This window comes from Hyperolius riggenbachi, chromosome 3, assembly GCF_040937935.1.
Source record: "Hyperolius riggenbachi isolate aHypRig1 chromosome 3, aHypRig1.pri, whole genome shotgun sequence".
Taxonomy (NCBI): domain Eukaryota; kingdom Metazoa; phylum Chordata; class Amphibia; order Anura; family Hyperoliidae; genus Hyperolius; species Hyperolius riggenbachi.
In genome coordinates this window covers 416,073,806-416,098,461 of record NC_090648.1, presented here as the reverse complement: position 1 = coordinate 416,098,461, position 24,656 = coordinate 416,073,806, and the positions used below count along the sequence as shown (strand labels likewise).

The window sequence follows — 24,656 nt, the reverse complement described above, 5'->3', positions numbered from 1 at the left end:
CTCAGCAGTATTTAAAACTAAAATAAAACAATGTGGCTTTAACATAAAATAATGAGGTTTTTGTTTCCACAGGTCAGTAATAACACTACGACAGAACTTTATTACCATATTGCATAATGTATCAAGCTCTGGTAAAAAAAAAAAATCTGTATTTAAAAATGTAAAGCCCATCTAAACTTAAAATAGAGCACAGCAAGGCTATTCCTTATTAGTTCATCACTGCTCTACTAGTCTCACAGCTTTTGCTGTCCTTTTATGTTAGGTTGTTCTGCCATTGCCCCTTGGGTACCTGCCACTACTGTAAGTGTTAGGACTGCTTTGCTACCGCATAGTTCTGGCTGGTCCTAGTTCCCAATAGGCAGCTAGAGCTAGAAGAGTTAGATCTGGCAAAAATTAGACAATGGCAATGCAGTCCTAGCTCCAAGGGCAGCAAAACATTCCTGCAAGGTGAGGAGGGCTAACTTCCCACAAAATTATGGAAGAGTGCAGCAGGAGCGGTGAACCTAGCAGGTTAGTGCTGAACTTGTTAGAACTAGTCAAGCTGTGGATTTTCATTTTAAATGTGAATTGGCTTAAAAACCTAAACTACCTTCAACAATCTGTAAAAGCAAGCCAGCAATAATACACAGTACATACGGTATATGAGTAAGTAGTCTGGGGAAAGGGTGATGTAATAACATCACATTCTACTAATTTCCACAAATAAGCATGAGACAGTCTTAAACACTTAAAGAGTAACGGTCGAGCATAAAATCAAAAATCAATTCTTTATTTTTATCTGGTGAACAGGTAATAAGGATGCTAACCAGGCTATCCAAAAGTTAAAATCACTCATTGTTCTTCTCCATAAACATAATTCCCCAGTTTCTCTGGCTTTTATTTGGTACATCTGCTGCACATAGGAAGTTGCAGGGCATACTGGGTTTTCCTTTTTTTCTTCTTTACTTTCCCCTCAGACATGCCTAATACAGCCTGATTGGCTGACGCCTCTTTCCCTCCTGTTTTTTCCCTCCCACAACTCTGTTCCTCTCTGATTGACCAATATTTCTCAATGCACTTTCTACTACAGAACTGTGGGAGTGTCTGATGACTAGGATGAGGATGGGCAATGCATACACAAGCAGGCAGAAGAGAGTAAGGGAGGAAATGTCAGGATTGGCTTCAAGATAGGCACATACAAAATGGAAAATCCTTTTTTTTTTACTATAGAAAAATCACTAAAATCAAAATGTGGACAGTGCAATACATATGTTATGTCAGTAGAGCAAGTATCTACTTTTAGTAGTATCTTTTTTTTTTTAGATAGTATGGCTGACAGCTCCACTTTAAAGCATTCTCAAAAAGGATTTCCTGATAAGAAGGTGGTGGCAGACTCAGTGGCACTGAACCTCAGCGATTTTCCACGTGTTTGGCAGCAAATCCTAGTATGAAAATTCAGTCATTCCACCCTCCCTCCACCCTGCCATACCTCCTCACATCCCTGACAGTTTTCTCACTGTCCCAATCATACTGTATCTCTCCTGGACCCCTGGTGATGTCACTGCTTGGCCTGTGCACCGATACTTAAACTAGACAGCTGTCAGTTGTGCATGGGGGTAGGTAGTTGGTAGTCCAGTTCTATATCAGATTTTCACTTGACTTTAGTGACTTCATGGGGCTTAGCAGATCCTCTTATGATAGTGACTATCACTTTTACAGCCAATCAAATAACAGGCTAACAAACACTGCAGAGAAGAAGGTGTTTTAACAAAACTGCAGCAATACTGGGCAAAATGTTTTTAAAATCTAGAAGACATCCATACTTGAAAAGATAAAAAAAATGTGTTTGCTTAATGTTACTAGCTTTAGACAGTGGCTGCATCAAGCTTTACCTTGTACATTACTGAAGGATACACAATTTTTAGCTTTTTCCCTGTGCTGCAAGAATTGCCAGCTATACCCCACTTAGATCACGCTAAAGCTAAGTATTCACCTTGCGATATGGGATCCAGCGAGGTCTCCCTGATAACGAGCACTCCGCCGATCCATCTTCCGGCCAGCGGGTATGAACGACGTTACACGATGGGAGTGACAAGACTTTAAGCGATCGCGGTAATTTGCACTGGAGTCGGAGGGGATCTTAAAGATCTGATCCGCCGTTATCGCTGCATGGCGCTAAGCAACATTCACGTGATCATGCGCCTGTACCCACGTTGTGAGATAATGTAAATAATCACTCGTCGCTCAAAAAATTGACGGGAAGAATTGTGAGGTGGGTACGGGCCTTTAGTGTTACAATCATCAAACCTTGCTTTGAACAAAATAAGACAAAAATAACAAAAAGTTAAGAACTCAGAAATAAAATTGTGAAGGTACATTCCGGCCTGGTCAGTCAGCTGGCTAAGGATGAAATACATCCCAGGAATATTATATGTATTCTGTATACCCCCAAAAATATGTCTGCTTCATTTCAGCTGAAATTTTTTTCTTCCCTGGTAGGTGTATTTTTTTTTATTGCTCTAGACTGTCAGGAGAAGAAGCAGCTGAATTGTTCCTCTCACACCTTTGTGCGGGGCTTGCTCAACTATCTTTAGTATCACCAACACAACTGCATAGATGTCTTGGATGAAACTGTTTACTGTCACACAGCGGTGATCACAGAAGCTGGTACTGGTTGCATGAGTAAGACACAGAGGAAATTCTAAAATTACTTAGCAAAAAAAGCTATCTTTGTATGGGATAAATATTCAATGTCTGCCAAAGTAAATGCAGTAATACAGAGGCAAATACAAAAATAGAATGTTATAAATACATAGAGCAGCTGTGATATTTGCTTGCACACCGAAGATGGATTATGATCACATAGAAAACGCTGCTCTTCTATGAACTCTTTCAAAAATACATTTCAGGCTTTGGTTAGTCTGGTTTTGGCTCATTTATATGTCTAAGGATCACAGACACTTGGTAAGTAATTCCACTGAGCTGTTACAGAACACTGGTTACTTTTTCTTTTTTTTAATCAAAATAAAAAACGGAGGCTAAAACTCAATTAGGATTGACCCAGTCTGTCTTTTCAGTACTGATCATATGCAGCACTACATCTGGGTCACTGCCTGGGCTTATTTTATTAACCTGGAAAGACCTCTAGTCATATTTTACCCTGCTGCTTTCTTTGCCACCGATCTGAGGAATAAGCAATAACTGTAATTGAACCAGATTAATCTCTATCCATAGGAAAACATTATAAATCAAGCAGCATATACTTTCTGCAGCATACTAGACAGACTTTAATAACTGCAGTCAAGAGGAGGAAGGAGGATGTGGCTAAATCACTCATGGCTAATTGCAACCACAGCAGTCCATATAAGATTGTTCTGAGACATAGCAGGGCCCAAGAGTAATAAGAGGAAAATATGCCTTTATAAGGGGGATCTGTCTGAATAACTACAGATCTATTCCATCAGTAATTAGATGGGTCAGATTTTTAGGTCAGAAGGAATCTCTATACAGATCAGCATTTTTGTTCTTTTTTTAGGGTTTGCAATGGAGTATATCAACAATATTCACGGAAAAAGTGGAAATGAATGAATTGCCATTATACCCACTCATTTCCAGCAGATCAGTAATCCTGACATCTATAATATACCCACACAGTTTTTTTTTTTAGTAATGTGTAATGCAAAATCCCTTCACATTTTTGGATATCACATAAGGACGAAAGGGGATAATTTGCATATTCAGTAGTGGAGCATTGTGGGTAACCACAAATGTTAACTTATAGCTGAATTATTGCAAATTTCCTTCTGTTTTAAGAAGGCAAATTTCACCAAGCATTGCTTATTAGTAGGAGGGCTTTTCGGTCTCTTTTATCCCCCTATACATTCCTACTTGTTTGGAGCACCCTGAGCTGCTTGGTTACTCTGACATAAGTGTAGCAAACTGTTACTTCAGCTCCAAAAATGGAAAGAAAATCTACAACTATGCTAAAGTAAACATTGGCAACATATTTTGAGTAGAGATAAAAAAAATAATTCTTGTTCATGGGATTACAAACCCAAAAAAACAGAACCTCTGCTTTTGACACTATGTATTGTGTGTGCTCTGCTCTTGTAAGCAACAGTGGAATCCTCGCAGTTGAATGCTTTGTCTTTGTGAACTTAAACCATCAAACAAAATAATTTTTAACATTACATATTCTTGCTGCACAAGTTTGTCCAAAACTTGATAATCTGTTATTCTACTGTGATCTCACAATTCTTTAAAAAGAGGCTCCTAAATGCTTGCCTTTGCCAGTATCCAAGTATTCAACTAAATGTTCAAACAGCAAACGCTGAGTTGCTGTGCAGGGAGGTCCATGACCAATAGTGTTCCCAGCTCTGTTTAAACTTCAGGGAGTTCTTACAAAGAATTACAGTATTTCTAAGGATGAATTACAATATTTTTTAAATGATCTAGACCAGAGGGAATTTGAATAAGTACTTTGTCAGCATTTACTCAATTTCATGCAAATGTCCCAAGTCTTGTGAAGCCAAAACATTACATCTGAATGAGGCCTCTTGCACACTACACGCAATTCTGATTTTTAATACGATTCGATTTTTGATTCCAATTAAAAATTGAAGCAACAGGCAGTACTTTTTTTTTTTTTTTTTTTTAATCGGAATCAAAATCAGATTGTATAAAAAAATTGGAATCGCATGAAATGTGCAAGAGGCCTAATACCACCACAGTGTACAAAGGATGGACAACAGTTCAGAGCTGATGCCGGATTACGCAAATTTTGTATGCAAATATGTGCAGTTTAAAAATGGACCAATTGAATCCCACCTCAGGAGGATCTGATTGGAAGTTGCTTATATTTGCATAATCCTATATCATCTCAGAACTATTAGCATCTCATTGAACATTTTACCTTGCACTTCTGTTCTTATACACTATGCTATCAGACTCTAATCCGCTAATGCCTTTTATTCCTGCAATAAATCTAAACTTGAGCATCAGGAGAAATCAGGAATTTTCCATAATGGGGGTATAGATCGTTAGCCGCCTACAAGTCTTCCATGAAGGCCACTTCTGACTAGCCTTCTTCAGGCTGTAGATGAGCCCCATTGGTCTAGGCTGATGGAACCCCTATATGGACACTTTCTGACTGCAAATTGCTATTAGAATGAAGTGTCTTGCACTAAGATTCCTTTCCTGACTATGGTTTTCATTCTTCGACATTGTTTGCTTCTTGTGCTTCTGCAGAAGAACTAGGACAGCACATCTGAAAATACTTCTCTTCGAATTGATGGCCTTCTTGATATAGTAAGATCACACCTTTGTCTTGTTGCTGTGGTCAGTCATGCCACTGTGTAAGATTTTTTTTTTCGGCGACCTCTTTTCTTCACACACTTTCTTTACTTCTACATAGCTGATCCTGTTTGATGTAGTGGTCATTTGCAACACAATAACATTTGAATAGTGCTTTCCTCCCACAGGACTTGAAGCGCATAGATAATAGTTGCAGGGTGGACTGTTGTAGAGGAAACAGTCAACCATTCATAAATGCCACACTAAACAGTTGGCTTTTCAGCTTGGACTTAAATGCTTACAGGGATGGTGATGACTTGATTGGATGTGGCAAAAAGATCCAAAGTATAGGGGAAGCATGACAGAAGGCTCTGGCTCCAAAGGTTTTGTGGTGGAGTTTTGGGTTGACCAAGTTATTCGATCCTTTTGGATTTAAGCTTGTGAGAGGTGTGACGCAATTGCAACAAATCCTTCAGGTACCCAGGGCACAAATAATGTAAAGATTTGAATGTTAATAGGTAATTTTTGAAGAGAATTCTTATAAGTAGCCATTGCAACGAGCAATGGATTGGTGTAATGTGGCAACAGCAGGGTTGGTTTGTTAACAGCCTTGTGGTGGCATTCTATACTACAGAAGCACCAGAAGCAGGTAGTGCAGTGCCTTATTTGGAACGCCTATATAGAAAGCATTGCAATAGTGACGTGATGTGATGAAGACATGACCTAGGATTGAAAAATCTGCAGGATGTGCAAGGAGCAATGTGAAAAGATTTGATTCTTAAAATTGAATACACCCAAGCTAAGCAAGCCTGAGCTATTCAGGTCTTAACTACTTATCCTTAGTAACTGACACAAGCTGCTTTGCTGCCATCGTTGATCTTCAATTACAAGTACTTCAGTTTTGTCAGCATTTTCTTTTAGCTAGTTGTCATTCATCCACTCCTGAAGTGATTGGAGTAGGGTCCATCAAGCCTGGTTTGAATGATAAATATAACAGTGTCATCAGGATAGCAGTCAGACCATATTTTTGGATAGTTTTTCTAAGTTGCAGCATGTAAATGGTGAACAGCAAAGGAGCATTGACTCCCAGGGCACACCGCATTTTTGAAGTACAGGGTTGGAAAGGAAAAGCCCCAAGGATATCCTTTGTGTTCTGCCAGCCAAGTAATCTATGCCACAGTTTGCTTGCAGCCTGTTAAGCAAGACTTCATGATCTATTGTGACAAATGCCTCTGAGAAATCAAGCAAAATCAGGATGGAACACTCGCCTTTGTCTTTTGCCATGAGCAGATCATTGCAGATCTGGGTGAAGGTTGTTTTACAGCTGTAATGTTTTTGAAGCCAGATTGAAGAGGGTCAAAGATGTTTCTTGAGAGCCTGGCTTCAAGTTGGAGATAGACAGCTTTTTCAGAAAGGGGAAGTTGGACATTTGTCTGAAGGTACTCATAGCATCTGTGTCCAAGGATGGCTTCTCGAGTAGCGGTTCTTCTTTCAGAGAGGTGGGAAACCAGCAAGCTTGTAAGAAACAGATGACTATTTTGTGAAATGCTGGTCAAAACTGGCCAGGGCATTTTAACATGAACTTTGTTGAACCAGGGTCCAGGTCACAGGTAGATTAAACCTACATGTCCCTTTGCTGACTATACCTGCTTGGCATAAAGTTTCAGTCATCCTCTGGACCATTTGCCTGCAAAATCCTTACCTGTCTGCATATGAATATGGTGGAATAGATGCTGTTTTAAAAACAAAGTGTAGTTGTAACTGAATGACATTAAATATTATATTTTATGCATCTGCATTCCTTCTATAATTTTCAGGAAACTTGCTGGAAAAGTTGGCAACAGTATCCCAATATTAAGGATATCCAGAGTTGTTTTTTTTCTTTTTATATTTTACGGTTTCATATTTCTGCACAAAGCAGAACGAAAGATTTAGTGATCTTTCTGCACACCCACAGCTTCACCGGAATAACATTAATTGAGCAGGCAGATGCAATCTTCATATCCATTATTAAGCTGGTATATATATATAACTGTATTAAGTTTGCACGTTTTCTGCATTAGTGTACAAGCTGTACATATCCGTAATTTAACTGCTCCCTCCTGTCAGACCTGGCCCTTGACGTTGGTAGATTGTAAGTAGGAATGAGCAGAAAAATTTCCTAACGTGCAAATTAAAGCTACAGACCTAGAAAGTAAAAACCATTTAAAGGAAATCTGAAGTGAAAAACTTATGATATGATGAAATCATATCATAAGTGCAGTACAGCTAAGAAATAGAACATTAGTAGTATGAGTCTCATATGGTTTCCAGTACAGGAAGAGTTAAGAAACTTCAGTTATCTATGCAAAAGAGCTTCTCTGAGATCTCTGACTAATTTAGTCAGAGAGCAGTGCTATTTTCTGAAGCACTTATCTCAACTTGTCTCTCGCTGTTTCTTGTTTACGGTTTTAAACTGCAGAGCTAATGACCCTTTGAACTTCCCTCTTCTGTTTCATGGTTCAGAATACAAAGCATAGTTTGTAAACTGCAAATATTAGAGAATGATGCAATGTTATAAAAAAAAAAAAAGAAAGCTATAACACTGAAAATAAAAATAATTGGAAGACAGTGTAAACTTCCCAAGTCGGTGGATATTTGCATCGTAGAACAATTTTCTGCTCATCCTTAATTGTAAACCCTTTCTGAAGGTCTAATTGGTTTTAATTATTCAAACTTATCTGTATAAACGTGTGGAAAAGTGTCTGAAAAGCAAAATAAAATGTTTACGTCTATTGCTGTGGAATATTGTAGTAAATGTTATTTTCTCAAGCTCTTAAAGAGAACCCGAGGTGGGTTTGAAGAATATTATCTGCATAGTGAGGCTGGATCTGCCTATACAGCCCAGCCTCTGTTGCTATCCCAAACCCCCCTAAGGTCCCCCTGCACTCTGCAATCCCTCATAAATCACAGCCACGCTGCTGACAAACAGCTTGTCAGAGCTGACTGTGTTTATATCTATAGTGTCAGTCTGCTGCTCTCCCCGCCTCCTGCAGAACTCCAGTCCCCGCCTGCATCCCTTCTCTCTCTGCTGATTGGAGGGAAGGGACGGGGGCAGGGACCGGAGCTATGCAGGAGGCGGAGGAGCAGCTGAGACTGACACTACAGATGTAAACACAGCCTCACAGCATGGCTGTGATTTATGAGGGATTGCAGAGTGCAGGGGGACCTTAGTGGGGTTTGGGATAGCAACAGAGGCTGGGCTGTATAGGCAGATCCAGCTTCTGTATGCAGAATGCAGATAACATTCTTTAAACACACCTCGGGTTCTCTTTAACTCTCAACTTTAGCAAGTGCTCTAAGAATTTAGTTAAGTTACATTTTATAATTAGAGATGTCGCAAACCTCCGATTTTCGGTTCGCGAACTTCCGCGGAAGGTTCGGTTTGCGGAAAAGTTCGCGAACCGCAATAGACTTCAATGGGGATGCGAACTTTCAAAAATAGAAAAATTTATGCTGGCCACAAAAGTGATGGAAAAGATGTTTCAAGGGGTTTAACACCTGGAGGGGGGCATGGCGGAGTGGGATACATGCCCAAAGTCCCGGGGAAAAATCTGGATTTGACGCAAAGCAGCATTTTAAGGGCAGAAATCACATTAAATGCTAAATTGCAGGCCTAAAGTGCTTTAAAACGTCTTGCATGGGTATACATCAATCAGGGAGTGTAATTAGAGTTCTGCTACACATTGACACACCAAACTCACTGTGTAACGCAGCGCAAACAGCTGTTTGCGTAGTGACGGCCGTACTGGACTGGTGTGCACCGTGGCCAGAGTGTAGGCCGTGGCTTTTTTCAAGCCCATATGGTCGCCGGGCTGTGGTAGCTCAATGATAGAACAACAGTGACTGTCCAGCTGATCAAATTTGGTCTGACCACAATGAAGCAACGACCTTATTATCTTTTGTGTGCCACCCCCACCCAAGACACTCAAATAGCCGGCGGTCATTGCTTCATTGTGATGCGCAGGCCCCTTCACCGCGGCAAGGTAATGATCATGAAGAGGGATGGGCACATGTACATGCCTTTTGTTTTGTTGTTGCAGCCGCCCGCAGTGCAGCCAGAAAAATTAGGCAGGCATGTACACGCACCAGAAAAATTAGTGTAGCGGCCGCTGCTAGCAGCGGCCTTAAAAATTCAGGAATCCGCCTAGAGTCCTGGACCCTGTTGGTGGTGGCGGAGAAGGCAGTCAAGCGGCCTGCAGGCAGAGATGCTGTGTGTGGGGACTGACTTAGTCTTCGGTCGTGCAGTAGCCCTCCGGGATCCATTCCTCATTCATCTTGATAAAGGTCAGGTACTGAACACTGTCGTGACTTAGGCGACTTCTCTTCTCAGTAACTATGCCTCCAGCTGCACTGAAGGTCCTTTCTGACAGGACGCTTGCGGCAGGGCAAGAGAGAAGTTGTATGGCAAATTGGGACAGCTCTGGCCACAGGTCAAGCCTGCGCAACCAGTAGTCCAAGGGTTCATCGTCACTTTTCGCAGAGTCTACATCCACACTCAAGGCCAGGTAGTCGGCTACCTGCCGGTCCAGGCGTTGGTGGAGGGTGGATCTGGAAGGACTATGGCGAGGAGTTGGACTAAAGAACGACTGCATGTCCGACATCACCCTGAGATCGCTGGAGCGTCCTGTTCTTGCCTGCGTGGACTTGGGAGGAGGAGGGTTACTGCCTGTGGTACCTTGATTGCGTTTTGCAGCCACATCACCCTTAAATGCATTGTAAAGCATCATCGACAGCTTGTTCTGCAAGTGCTGCATCCTTTCCGCCTTTTGTTGAGTTGCTAAGAGGTCCGCCACTTTGTGCCTGTACCGAGGGTCTAGTAGAGTGGCCACCCAATACAGGTCATTCATCTTGAGTTTTTTGATACGGGGGGTCCCTCAACAGGCTGGACAACATGAAAGAGGACATCTGCACAAAGCTGGATGCAGACGTACTCTCCATCTTCTCTTGCTCTTCCTCAGTGACGGGACGCAACGCCTCTTCCTCCCCCCAGCCACGAACAATACCACGGGAACGTGGAGCAGCAGAAGCCCCCTGTGACGGCTGCCGCGGTTGTTCTTCTTCCGCCGCCTCTTCCTCCTCCACAGAAACACCTTCCTCATCATCACCATCATAAGAGTCTGACTCCTCTCCTTCCCCACACGACTCCTCTTCTTCCTCCTCCTCCTCCCCCCTCTGTGCTGCCGCAGGTGTTGTGGGAACATCGGGTTCGTGTGTAAATGGCTCCCACGACTCCTGCTGCCGTAACTCTTCTCGTTCACGCTCCTCCACAGCTGTATCCACCACTCTACGCACAGCACGCTCCAGGAAGTAGGCGTAGGGGATCAAGTCGCTGATGGTGCCCTCATCACGACTCACCAGTTTGGTCACCTCCTCAAAAGGGCTCCATGACCCTGCATGCATTTCGCATCAGTGTCCAGTTGTTGGGCCACAACATCCCCATCCTCCCAGATTGTGTCCTTGTACTGTAATGATACAGGTAGTGGGTGACGGCTTTCTCCTGGTCTAGCAGGCGAGAGAACATCAGCAGGGTGGAATTCCAGTGAGTCGGGCTATCGCAAATCAGGCGTCTCACCGGCAAGTTGTTTCTACGCTGAATCTCCGCAAAGCGTGCCATGGCCTTGTAAGAGCGCCTGAAATGCCCACACAACTTCCTGGCCTGCTTCAGGACGTCCTCTAAGCCTGGGTACTTGGACACAAATCTTTGCACGACCAGATTCAGCACATGTGCCATGCAGGGTATGTGTGTCAGCTTTCCCAAATTCAACGCAGCAATCAGATTGCTGCCGTTGTCACACACCACGTTGCCGATCTCGAGCTTGACACACAGAAAAAAAAAAAAAAGTACAGGATGAGCTCTGACAAGAGCTGTTGCTGGGTGCTATAAAAGCAATAACAATCAGCCAGGAGCAAGCTAAGCAGCCAAGAACCTAACTAATCTGTCCTTAGAAGAACAAGTCTGCAGCAGCTCTCCCTAGTCTGTCTAATAGCAGGCAGACGAGTGACTGTAATGGCCGCTGGACCCTGCCTTATATAAGGGGGGGGGGCTCCAGGGCTTAGTGTAGCCTGAATGGCTACAATGTGCCTGCTGACTGTGATGCAGAGGGTCAAAGTTGACCCTCATAGTGCATTATGGGGCGAATCGAACTTCCGCAAAAGTTTGCCTGGTGCAGGCGAACGCGAACCCCCGAAGTTCGCCTGGAACCGTTCGCCGGCGAACCGTTCACTACACCTCTATTTATAATAAGCTCTGTTGTGGTACTACCTTAGGAGACATAGGTACCTACTAATGTTCAGTGATGAATGGAGAAGGAAAAACAGTAAACAAAGTAGAAAAAAAAGTTAATTACTGCCCAGGTCTCTGACTCTCTCATAAGCTCAGTCTGAAATATTCAAAAGAGTAGCAGGAAATCTGGCAGCTACTATAGCTTCTTAAAATGTGTGAGCTGTTATCCTGTCTTCACTGCTGAGAGAGCCACTGGCCTGGATCTAGCAAACAGGAACAGACCCCGTTCACATCTAAAAAGGCAAAACAGGAGCACTTTGCGCAAGTGACTTTACAGCAATTAGCGCGGTAAAAATCACTGGACACCTCCGCGATTCCAGAGCGATCGAGGTCAGCGCTTTATAAGCACCGTACCAGGATCGCTCCAGAATCGCCAAGAAAATGCTGCAAGTAACACATCTGCGATTGGCGCTAATTGCAAAACACTCGCGATTGGTGCCAATCACAGCAGTGAAAACACTGCCATAGGATAACAAAGCACTAGTGCTTTAAAAAACGCTAGCACTTTACCGATTAGAGGGAATCGCCCGCTAACCACGTAAGTGTGAATGGGCTCTCAGAGTTTAGAGCTCTCAGATTTCGCAATGTTCGTGCTTGTTCTAGGATTAGCCTCTAACAATCATGTGTAGAAATCAGAATTTCTTTGTTTAGCTTTTAAATCTTCAATTTGGACAATGTTTAAAAATGAAATCAACCATGCTGAAAGTTGTGGTGTAGGACAGGTGAACAAAGATGCATAGTCTGTGAAAGTACATGTTCTAAAAAGTCCCATCTTTACTGCTTTAGGAAAAAAAACTCCTGGTGAGAGATGTACTCACATCTACGGACTTCATCTCCCGGCATGCATTGAGGAATGCTTTGAGGTGGCCGGGAGCACACTACTGAGGCAGAAGCTTTGAACTGCCGGTTGCTGCAGACACTCCCTGGGGAACATGGCGCACTCCACACAGACAGTTGGCTAGAGGGGCAGCCCTTCATAGTAATGGTGCCCCCCCCCCCCAATGGCACACTGCATTATGAACCTACCTTAGGAGGAGGTTAATTAAAAAAGTTTTCTAGGTGCTCAGTGCCCTTTAATGCACATGGAAACCAGATACAGAAACTGCTCTTAGTATTAGGATCCATGATTCCAGTAGCATGATATCACTGACCTCTTAACCACTTAGTGGCAAGCCGGGGCATTAAAACATCCTGCTGGAGCTCGTTAGTGGCTCCAGAACGTTTTGATGTGTCACTCGCTGCCGCCATGCATGTGCGCTCGTCCGCTGCTCTCACCCGCCAGGACATTGATATCTGCGATTGGGGAAGGGGAACAAATCGCAATGCCTGGAATGAATGGACATGACCCCGATCGGGGCCATAATTGTCTCCAATGTAAATAGTCAAGTAAAGTCATGTGATCAGACTGGAAAGCATTTTACTGAAGAATATTTGAAGTGAAAAGCATCTAGTCCAAGAAATCAAATCATATGAAATACATTTCAAATAAACAGGACCCTTTTTAAACATTGCTATGTTTTCAGTAGTGGATAAAGCTTTAATTAAGTGCGCTAATTCCTTTTTCACTGAAACACCCCAATTTATTCATCTTATGCATCATCGTCTCATACTTAATAAGGTTAGTAAAGGATAACCAATTTGAAAGGCAACAGTCAATCCCCATCCCCACTTGGGGCCCCCTCCAGCCCCCAGCTGCCCCTCAACGCATAAACAGGCACATTCACACCAACCCCCACCCCCCAGCGACAAGGTAGGTATTATGATTGACTCATACTGCAACATCCTCTGTTTATGGTGTTGTACAAAAAGAATCATACATGAGTTCACAGACCTACAGAGGGAAAGTTCTGCATCAATACTAATACCAGATATTGTGAAAATTTGGTCCTGTCAGCTCCAAGCTTACATGGAAGTAGGTAATGTATTATTCCATTTGGAGATGACAGAATGCATTTTTTATCTAAATACACACAAACACCATACAGTATATCCAATCAAGCTCTTTAGAATTCATCTTGTTGATAAGTGACATTTTACTGGCTACTGAACCTCCGAACAAAGCAAGTGGTCATTGGCACTGCCCGGCTCCTTGTACCAGGCTGGAAACATAATTACACAAGCAGGGGAAATTAGACACTTGCGCAATTGGTGACCTTTTCTTCTCTCGACGTAATTATCTCTTTAATGCAAAGAGCACAAGGGAGGGGGTTCCAGGAAAGGGCTGGTAATAAGGAGGAAGAGATTAAATCAGAGTGGTAGAAAGGTCCAATAGGCAGTAATAATTAGGAAGCATTAGTACCGTATTGCCATAAATATCATGTTAGTATAGGGGAAAATAGAAAATTTGCATTAGGAAGTGTCTGAGCGCCAGCCCTTGCTAACAGTTTGAATATAGCTTATGTAATATTACCAATATTCTACTATACGCTTTTGTTTCCTACACCTCACACTACCCCCCCAAAACCCACGCTGAAAATGAACCCCCATTTCCTACGACTGACACTAACCCCCCCCCACACACACCTATGCCTAATACTAAACTCCCCCATAGACATCCCTAACACTAAACAGACCTATATTTCCAGGTGTGGATGTTCTTTATCTTATTGGTGGAAGGCTGCACTCCTGTAATACCAAGTGTATAATGTACTGCTACAAACTTATCAGCAAGGATTCCATTTTCTGCAGAGTTATTGCCCTTAAAGCAAACCTGAGCTGAAAATAAAATTATAAAATAGAACATTAGTAAAATAAAACTGTCTTTTTTTAATTTTTGCTCAGTTCGCAGGCAGCTGCAAAGCTAATATAAGCAATGACCCTTACCTGGGAAGCCCCAGGTAAGTAGATTTGGGGGGGGGGGGGGGGGTAGCAGAGATTGCTTGATGATTCCTTTAAAGAGACACTGGAGCAGAAAGAAAAATATGATATAGTGAATTGGTTGTGTACTATGAATAATTACTAGAAGATTAGCAGCAAAGAAAATATTCTCATACTTTTATTTTCAGGTATATAGTGTTTTTTCTAACATTGCATCATTCTATAATATGTGCAGATTACACAACACTCAGCATTCAAAATGAGTCTTTCAGAGCAGTCTGTGAAGCAATGACTTCTCCTCTAACAGAGGAAAAGTAAATAGTCCAGGAACAGTTGAGATAATAAAAGTCAGATAACAGCCCTCTCCATGACTAACTTAGTCGGAGAGCTTAATGGCTTGTTTGCATAGAGATAACAACTTGAGATTCTTAACTCTTCCTGTACTGGAAACAATTACACTGATGTATCTGATCTGAATGTTTTATTTCTTAGCTGTGCTACACATACAAATCATAATATCATTTTTTTTTTCGCTTCAGTGTCTCTTTAAGTTACTGATAGATGGAAAGCAAAGTATATGAGGCAGGAGAAGCAGATTGCAAAGAAAGTTCAGAGCTCTGCTCACGGTATATACACTGCAAAATTACGTTCACACAAGTGTGTCAGTGTCACTGTCAGTGTTATTTTCCTGATCATATCTGGCAGATTCAATCACTTTGTGGTTCCATTGAGTGGTTCACATAATGTGTGGTTCACGTGTGGTTCACATAATCCTAGTTAATCAATTTGCTCTTTCACATCTATTGTGTTTTTACATCTCTGTTTTAACTGAAAACATGCACATTTTAGTCTGTTTTTTTTATGTGGATATTTACATTTTAGCACACAAATGTGGATACTATGCATCAGGAATACATGTGTAAAATGGCTATGCCAATATGATGGAAGATGCGAATGTAGTCTAAAGGCTGTACATAATATGCAGATTATGCGGTTTAGATGGACATGAGAAGGGTACGTTTTCTGGGACCATCTCTTTGCCTCTACAAGTGACACCCTTTGTGATTCCAGAAAAGAAGGCACTGACCCTTTCATAAAAAAAAATAAAACATTTAAAAAAAAAAATTGGACTTTTGGACTTTTTGGGTAAATGGCCATAGCTTTTCTTTATGTTCAGTGAAGTAACGCCTGGTGGCCATTTTCAGTGTAATGTCAGGAGTACTACCTTACAATTAACTACAATAAATACCTCATCATTGGACAAGCAAATCCGTGTAGACTAATTGAACTGGACAGACCCAATATACAGAAGTACACTAGGTAGGTGTTTGGCTCTCTATGTCTCTAGAATCAGTTGGGTGGGGGGTGGTAATCTTTCCAGCTGGAGACTGAATGAGACATTTATAAGTATAATGAAACTAAACATTGACTCACCATTTTCAAACAGAGTCCCAGCTGTGAAAGAAAGTTCAGAGTCATGCTCTGCTTTACACGCATACAAGGCCTTTGCTTTCCGTGGCAAACTAAAAAATAAAAAAGGTACAGGTTAATTGTCTTAGAAGATTTAGAAAATACTTTTACAGAGGCATAAGAAAAATACAATGACAGCAGTGTGTATCAAGCCATATAAGCAGCAGCACACATGTAAATAACCACTGCCTTCCAACCCTGGAGTACTGGCTTTTAATTCTATAAGAAAACCTTTCAAATATTCTGGCCTTCATGTCTACAATGGTCTTCCTTTCCAACTTCTAATTACATTAGTAGGTTAACCTTTTCTGAACTGCTGGTCTCTGGCCCCTTAATGACGGAGCTGTGATCACTGTGATTGGCTCACAGTGATCATAGGGTCAGGAGCCAATAAAATCATCTCCTTGCCGGCACACAGAGCTTTAGGGCCCATTTACACTTAATCAGTTGGTACGCGTTAGTGTGCGTTAGTACGCATTGGTATGTGTTTTCTCCATAGCAGTGCATTGTGAAAAAGATTTCAGTTAAAACGCGTTAAAGAGAACCTGAAGTGAAAATGAAAAGTCAAAATAAATATACACTCGTCATACTTACCTCCTGTGTAGTTTAATCTCTTTCTCCTCTCCTGCATCCCATTTGTTCACTGTGATCAATGGAATTCTCTGTCCTCGTTTCTGAAAATGGCTATTACCCTATAACAGCTTCCTGGTCAGCACACTGTTAAACTGTAATATTGCCCTCTTGAGCCATAGGGAAACATGGACATTACCTTGCACATTCAGTTGTAACTGACAGCAGCTGATATATAACTGACAGCAACTGGTATATTTCAGTTCTGACAAAAGAGATCACTGTAAGAAGAAAATGGTAAACTTCTGAGAGGAACTGATGGTGAGGTTAGTATGTAATATTTATTTGCAGCTACGTTATGTGTTTATTTTAAATAATTTTACTCAGTTCAGGTTCCCTTTAAAGAGACACTGAAGCGGAAAAAAAATGATGATATTATGATTTGTATGTGTAGTACAGCTAAGAAAAAAAACATTAAGATCAGATACATCAATCTAATTGTTTCCAGTGCAGGAAGAGTTGAGAAACTCCAGTTGTTATCTCTATGCAAAAAAGCTATTAAGCTCTCAGACCAACTTGGTCATGGAGAGGGCTGTTATCTGACTTTTATTATCTCAACTGTAATTGAACTGTTTACTTTTCCTCTAGCAGAGGAGAGTTTATTACTTCACAGACTGCTCTGAAAGACTGATTTTGAATGCTGAGTGTTGTGTAAGCTGGACATATTATAGAGTGATGCAATGTTAGAAAAAACACTATATACCTGAAAATAAAAATAGGAGAATATTTTCTTTGCTGCTAATCTTCTAGTAATTATTCATAGTACACAACCAATTCATTATATCATATATTTTTTTCGCTTCAGTGTCTCTAAGTGTGAAAGGTGCCATAGGAAAACATTGGCATTACTTTGAAAATCAGTTTTTTTCAGTTATAACTGAGAGCAACTGATTAAGTGTAAAAGGGCCCTTACTGTCATTATGACAGCAGAGCGATCGGGCTGCAGCTACATCAGAGTGGCACAAATAGCAAAAGCGACAGATCCGCATGGCAAGAGTAGCTGAAATCTACGCACTGGCAGGAATACCAGGCCACAAACAGGGTGTAGATTCAACTAGATTTTAAGGCAACTTATGTAATATAAATAACAAAAAAATAGTAATTTTTGGTCAGACGCTCCCACTTAACAGCTTTGCTTTTGGTGTATATGCAGAGCCTCTGTTTGGGTTCAAGGTGCGTTTGCAGTCTCTGGTGGGGGCTCAGCGCATCTCTGATCGGAGGCGGCCTGGTTATGCGCTGATCCCACTTTTTGCGCAATTTTCAATTTTACTTGGTAGCGCGCCCAGGCTTTGCATATGCATAGGTTAGGATTTAGTTAGTGTTAGGTCCCCTCCCATGGAGGATTGACTTCTTCGCAGTGGGAGGGACGAGTACTTAACAAGTTCCTGTTACAGGAAACCAACATCCTCCAGTGGTAGACAGGTCATGTGTATGCTCAGTGTGTATTTTATCCCACAAGCGGGGCTTGCACTCTTTTGCAGGTAGGCACTCATCTGTTTTTAAGTAGCGCTGTTCATTTCTTTGCTATGTACTAATTTAATTCATTTTTGGTCAACCGCTCCCACTTAACAGCTTTGCTTTTGGTGTATATGCAGAGCCTCTGTTTGGGTTCAAGGTGCATTTGCAGTCTCTGGGGCGCTGTTAATTTCCTTGCTATGTACTGAAAAAATAGTCCAGCACATAGCAATCAACCAGAGCCGGGACAAGGTCCTCCAGCACCCAAGGCTGAGACACCAAAGAGCGCCCCTCCATCCCTCCCACCCCAGCCGTCACACACTGATTGCTATTATACTAAGAGGGCCACAGGGCCCACAACCTCCCCAACACCTTAATATCTAGTTATCTGGCTTACAGTCACTGCTATGTATCCCCTTTTCTTATTTATTTCTGCTTCATACACAATTAGGAATGACAGCTGAATGAATTCTGCGCCCCCTCCTACACTGCGCCCTGAGGCTGGAGCCTCTCCAGCCTATGCCTCGGCCCGGCCCTGCAATCAACAATACTTTAAAGGACAACTATCGCAAAAATAAAATGTAAAAAGTAAAATACATGTAAACACATACAAATAAGAAGTAGGTTTCTTACAGAGTAAATTAAACTATAAATAACTTTTCTCTTATGTTGCTGTCACTCAGGGACGGATTTACCATAAGGCACTGTAGGCACGTGCCTACAGGCGCCCTGCATTTGAAAAGCAGCTCCCCTCTATCCCCTCCAGAATGGCCATATCCTCCTCCCTCCCAACACATGCTCTGCCTAGCATGCGGCCGGCCGGTGTTCCGCTCAATCCCCCCCCCCCCCCGCCGCTGAGCCCCCTGTCCTGCAATAGCACGGCAAGCCACCGCTCCACTCCACTCCCCCCCTCGCGGCTCTCGGGTGTGCACTGGACGGGGCCGCCATGCAGGAAGGAAAAGACTGGAAGGAAGTTGTCCTGGCGCCTGGGGGCGGGATATTTGTCAGCCATAGATTCCACCCTGCAGCAATAATAGCCTGTCTATGTGGTCTGCACCTTGATGGAAACTAAGGCTGAATAAGTATGTGAACACCTGCTGCTTCCTGGCCTATGCTGCTGTGTCTGCCGATAGCACCACCGCTGAGTTCCTGGAGCAGAAAGAGAAGGCCAGCCCAGCTCAGCTGCAGTGCCAGACGGGAGGTCACCAAGCAGCAGTACAGCTACAACGTCAAGGTGATCTCTGCTCCTCATCCTCCTACTTCACTGATCTCTCTCCTCCTCATCCTTCTGTTTCCCTGCTCTGCCCCCCCCCCCACCCTCCTGTTTCACTGATCTGTCCTCCCCATCCTCCTGTTTCACTGCTCTGTCCTCCTCTGCCAGTTTCACAGCTGTCTTTGCCTCTTCATTCACTCTTCTGCCCTCCTCATCCCCAGCTTCAATGCTCTGTCCTCAGCTTCACTGCTCTTTCCTACCCATCCCTCAACTTCACTGCTCTGCCCTCCCCATCCCCCCAACTTCACTGCTCTGTCCTCCTCATCCCACAACTTCACTGCTCTGTTCTCAACTGCACTGCTCTGTCATCCCCATCCCCCAACTTCACTGCTCTTTCCTCCCCATCCCCCAACTTCACTGCTCTGTCCTCCCCACCCCCAACTTCACTGCTCTGCCCTGCTCATCCCCCAAATTCACTGCTCTGTCCTCCTCATCCCCCAACTTTACTGCTTTGTCCTCCTCATCCCCCAACTTTACTGCTCTGTCCTCCTCATCCCCCAACTTTACTGCTCTGTCCTCCTCATCCCCCAACATTTACTGCTCTGTCCTCCTCATCCCCCAACTTTACTGCTCTGTCCTCCTCATCCCCCAACTTTACTGCTCTGTCCTCCTCATCCCCCAACTTTAGCCCTATCCTTCACTGCTCTGTCTTCTATTCCTGCCTCTCATCACTGACCTCATGATTTTACAGTCTAATCCCTGCCTAATATCCCGGATCTCCAGCATCTAACACCCTAATCCTTAAAAAAATATTCTGAACTCTAATCCCTGCATCATGTCACTAACTGCCCTTAGGATCTTACCTTCTAATCACTGGTTAATGTCATCAGTGACATGACACAGTGATTATAGTGTAAAAACCTAAGGAAAGTTAGTGACGATGCAGGGATTAGAGTTTAGAATATTTTTACTTGGAGGTGTGGCCTTTGCTAAGGGGCGGTATTTAGGGCGCCAGAACGCCTGTGCCTACAGGCTCCTGAGTGGTAAATCTGGCCCTGCTGTCACAGTAATTAGTAGAAACCTAACAGAACTGACAGGTTTTTGACTAGTTATCTCTTCATGGGGCCTTCCCATTATTTCATATATTCTGTATGAAAGCACTCGCTGGAAAGGATCTGTACAAAGATGCAGCCCACTCCCCCCACCCCAACAATAATCAACAATACTTTAAGCCCTACTTTTTACTGTTAACTTGAGCTCTTGTTGCCTTTTTTTTAAAGACTCCCTGTTTCCCTCTTAGCCAGCATTATATACCTATAGTTAGTTTGCTTATGTGTTCTCTAATTCTTGAGATATCCTCACTTCCTGTCTGATTCTACTAGCAGTGATCAATAGTAGTTGCTCGTTTTACATGTTTCCTTCCTTCTGTGCATACAGCGTTATTTCAGAGAAGCCGAGCAGCAAAAATCAAGTATTAGAGACAGAAGAGTGTCAAATGCATGTTATGTCAAAGGATTTACAGTGGGCAAAATGGCAGCCATATGACACAGATGACTCTGGCTGTGCAGAGCTTCAGAGTAGATATCAGACAGTGTCGTAAAGGCACTTTCTGATGTCACTGCAGACATCAAAATGCAATGCATAAGTGTGCAAGGGCACTATTATTTTTTTAGTGTGCAAAGTTATGCTAACGTTCAGCTGTGAAAGCACACGTGTAGATTGCCGATCGGACCCCTGAACACATAGCACACACCTACATCATTACACTTATTTACACTCAAGTGAACTTGTTAAACACAAAACTGAAATACCAAACACTTTTGAGGTGTACCATGATCCAGTTTGCTTAATATGTAAATGTCTGGTTGTACAATAGCTCATTCTAAACTAGCAACATACTATGCACTGGGCTTTATTCTTACAGCAGAAAATACTATTTTTAATGCGACATTTGAACTTGCCGTTTTTTTTTTCATTACAATTTAAATTAATTAAGCGTTGAAGTCTCTACACTTTTTAACTAATCCAACTTCAGGACCCAAAAATGTCTCAGAGTCTTCAGCCCTGATAACTATAATGAGCACACTCACTGAGAAACTGCAAAGTACAACAAATAAGTGATCTACAAAGAGGTAGACATTCAGCTGCTTTACATCTCCATAAGAGGGTGTGTGGGAGTTGAGGGATCTAAGTGCATCCAGTTCCAATTAGCTGTTATAAAAATAGCAAATGATTTGAGCTGGAAATATAGACGTGATCCAGTGCAGGTGCACTAGTAAATGTCCACACAGATAATACACAAATAGAATCAGGCACTGTATAGTGTGTGTGCAGGTGCTGACCTAAATTAGGCTTATAAAACTTTGGTATTTTCTCATGTCCATAATTTTGTCATTAATTCTCAGTACCTCTATAAAAGAAGTTGTATTTTGGTAGTATTATAGTTTACTCCTAAGGAAATCAGAACTGTAGAACTGTTGCTAAAGTGAGTAAAATGGTGTGGATGGACCACAAATGTTTTTATGATGCCCTTGGCAGTGCTTTCTAATTTCATGGGTGTGGAAGGCCAATTTTATTTCACACTACATGGTGGAGGGCCCACTAAAATAAATGGGGTTCGCATGGTACCAACAATGGGATAAAATGTATAGATTATAAGGACTGATAAATGGATTTGTAATTCACCCTTCCCCAAAAAATTGAAAAATTTGGCAACATTTTCACCAAACTACACATGATCTGGCAGCGTTTTCCTAAAAAAAATAAAAAAAATCTGGCAGCGGTTTCCTTAAAATACACACGATCTGGCAGCGTTTTCCTCAAAATACACACAATCTGGCAGCGTTTTCCTCAAAATACACACGATCTGGCGGCGTTTTTATTGGTTAGCATTTTTTTAGAATGTGGGAGGAAATCGGAGTGCTTAGAGGAAAGCCATACAAACATGGAGACTGACGGAGACAAAACATTCAAACTCCACGCAGATAGTTTCCTAGCCTTATCTTTACTAGAATCCCAGTTTTTCATTAAACCTTAATCTATTGAAAGTTGGCTTTGGAATGCTCAGTAACTAAACATTCTGCAGAGATCATCTGATAGAACTAAAGATGTTGGTGCCTGTGATAAATTTCAGAATGTAAATTAGAGAGAAGAAAGTTTTTACAGTGGGCAAACACTGACTAAATAAATTATACATTTTAATAATAAGCAATTGTGTTCATTTACTATCGATCATAAAATCGATGTCAATATCGGGGCAACACAGGGTCCTCTTCGTCGAGGCACAGTTATGAAAGTAACATATGTGTTTATAGGTGCAGAATGAATGATATACTATATCCACCACAAACATACTCATTCTGCACCTATATACACACAGATGGCGCGCGCACACACACACACACACACACACACACACACACACACACACACACACACACACACACACACACTCTCTCTCTCTCTCTCTCACCATGCAGATAGACACAAATACACACAAAACCAGCACACATTACATAGACAATGCACATATACCCACAAAAATACAGACACGCTTGCAGCACTCACTGAATCACACACATACATTTCAAGCAGCACTTACTGATACAGACACACACTTCTAGAAGCACTCACTGATCTATACACACACTCACTTTCACTGGTATGCACACACACTCATCCCCCTTCAGTCTTGCAGCACTCCTTAACCTCCTTGCCGGTTATCCCGAGCTCAGCTCGGGGTAACCTGCGCAGGAGGATATCTCAGGCCCCGCTGGGCCGATTTGCATAATTTTTTTTTTGTTACAAGCAGCTAGCACTTTGCTAGCTGCTTGTAACTTCCGATCGCCGCCGCTCGCCGCCGATCCGCCGCAATCCGCCGCGCCGAGTCGCTTCCCCCCGCCCCAGAGCCCTGCGCTGCCTGGCCAATCAGTGCCAGGCAGCGTTGAGGGGCGGATCGGGATTCCCTATGACGTCCCGACGTCCATGACGTCAGTGACGTCATCCCGCCCCGTCGCCATGGCGACCGGGGAAGCCCTGCAGGAAATCCCGTTCTCAACGGGATTCCCTGCATACTCTGATCGCCGAAGGCGATCGGAGTGGGTGGGGGGATGCCGCCGCTTAGCGGCTATCATGTAGCGAGCCCTTGGCTCTACATGATTTAAAAAAAAAAAATTAAAAAAATGTGCGGCGCTGCCTCCTTGCCGGATTTTTTAGACCGGCAAGGAGGTTAATAACACACACACACACACATTTAATCTTGCTCACTGAGTTCATCGTGCTGCTGACCCACGTGTTCTCTTCTCCAGTACTTTGGAAGTGCTGACTTCTTGGAGGGGGAGGAGATAGATGGATGGAAGGAATTTCCTCCTCTGCACTCTGATGGCCACGATGCTGCTGCTAGACTGAGGAAGACAAGTCACAGGCAGGCACTATCCAGCATAAAAACTTTGTCTCTCCATACCCCGAGTTTCACCCCTTCAGTTAGTGATACACATGATGGCACGGTCCGTACCTCTGCACTGCAGAGCTTCATTTTTTACCATGATCTGCCCGCACAGTCTTGCCTGCTGTGCCATGTGTCAGTGTCATAATTTAACGGCTCCTGCGTGCCTCCGGGCTCACCTGCTCTCCCAGATGCGGCAGGGGTGATTGTACGCCCCTGCTTACGTGAGACGCACCACACGCTGACTGGAGGGAGTGGGGGGCGGCTCCAGCGTCAACTGTTATACACTCTCTTTCACAGAGAGCAGTACAGAGCGGATCCTACCGCTGCCGCTCGCAGCACTTATGAAAGCAAATAGCGGGGTGGGCGCTGGGCAGTGCGGGCACATAGAAGAAACCGATCCTGCGCCCATGAATGACCTCAATGACCTGCGCCCAGAGGCTGCAGCCTTGCCAGCCTATGTGTCGGCCGGACCCTGCTGGTTACCTATGCTGGGGGGGGGGCTACATCTGGCTACCTTGCTTTACAGTAATAACATGATTTAAGTCTCGCTTCAGAGTCTCTTTAACAGCTGGAGTGCCAAATTTGCAGTTCACTGTCCTAGTACAATGTTTGATGTCAATATATTATGTGGAAATAAAGGTGTATTTTTTTAATTTATTTTTTTATGTTTTTGCGTCCCATCAATTGTAAGCCATTATGTACTAAGATAACAGTACTATACCACATGACATACATATTTGAAAAAAAAAAAAAAAAACTAAGTCCCTAAGCAACTATTTATGGATTTTTTTTACTGTTTTTCCCCCCAATTTGTCTGCTTGGTAACTGGGGTGGGGATTTGGAAGGAATTTAATTACCTTATTTTTTGGAATATAAAACACTCTGGAATATAAGACACAACTAAGTTTAGAGGGCAAATAATGCGTATAAAGCGTTGGTTGTTATGATAAAATTGTTCAGTTTAATATATCATATAGGAGATGCACACAGTGATATTTGAGTTTAATGTGATATTTAAGTGAATTTAA

General features: G+C 42.8%; 1 protein-coding gene across 13 annotated transcripts in view; it reads right to left on the bottom strand.

Annotated features, from left to right (window-relative positions):
- The window catches only part of ARHGAP26 (Rho GTPase activating protein 26), a 1,021,369-nt gene that overhangs the window by 239,517 nt on the left and 757,196 nt on the right, over positions 1 to 24,656 (bottom strand). For 7 of the 13 annotated variants that reach the window (XR_011030516.1, XR_011030517.1, XR_011030518.1 and 4 more), the window contains one exon: positions 15,848 to 15,936. Coding sequence is in view for 8 of the 13 variants with exons in the window: in XM_068277497.1 (XP_068133598.1) it covers positions 15,848 to 15,936 (89 nt within the window). In the remaining 5 variants the exon portion in view is untranslated. Of the gene's footprint in view, positions 1 to 13,639; positions 13,818 to 15,847; positions 15,937 to 24,656 lie in introns of those variants that run through there. The other 6 variants (XM_068277500.1, XM_068277501.1, XM_068277496.1 and 3 more) reach the window with 1 other exon arrangement.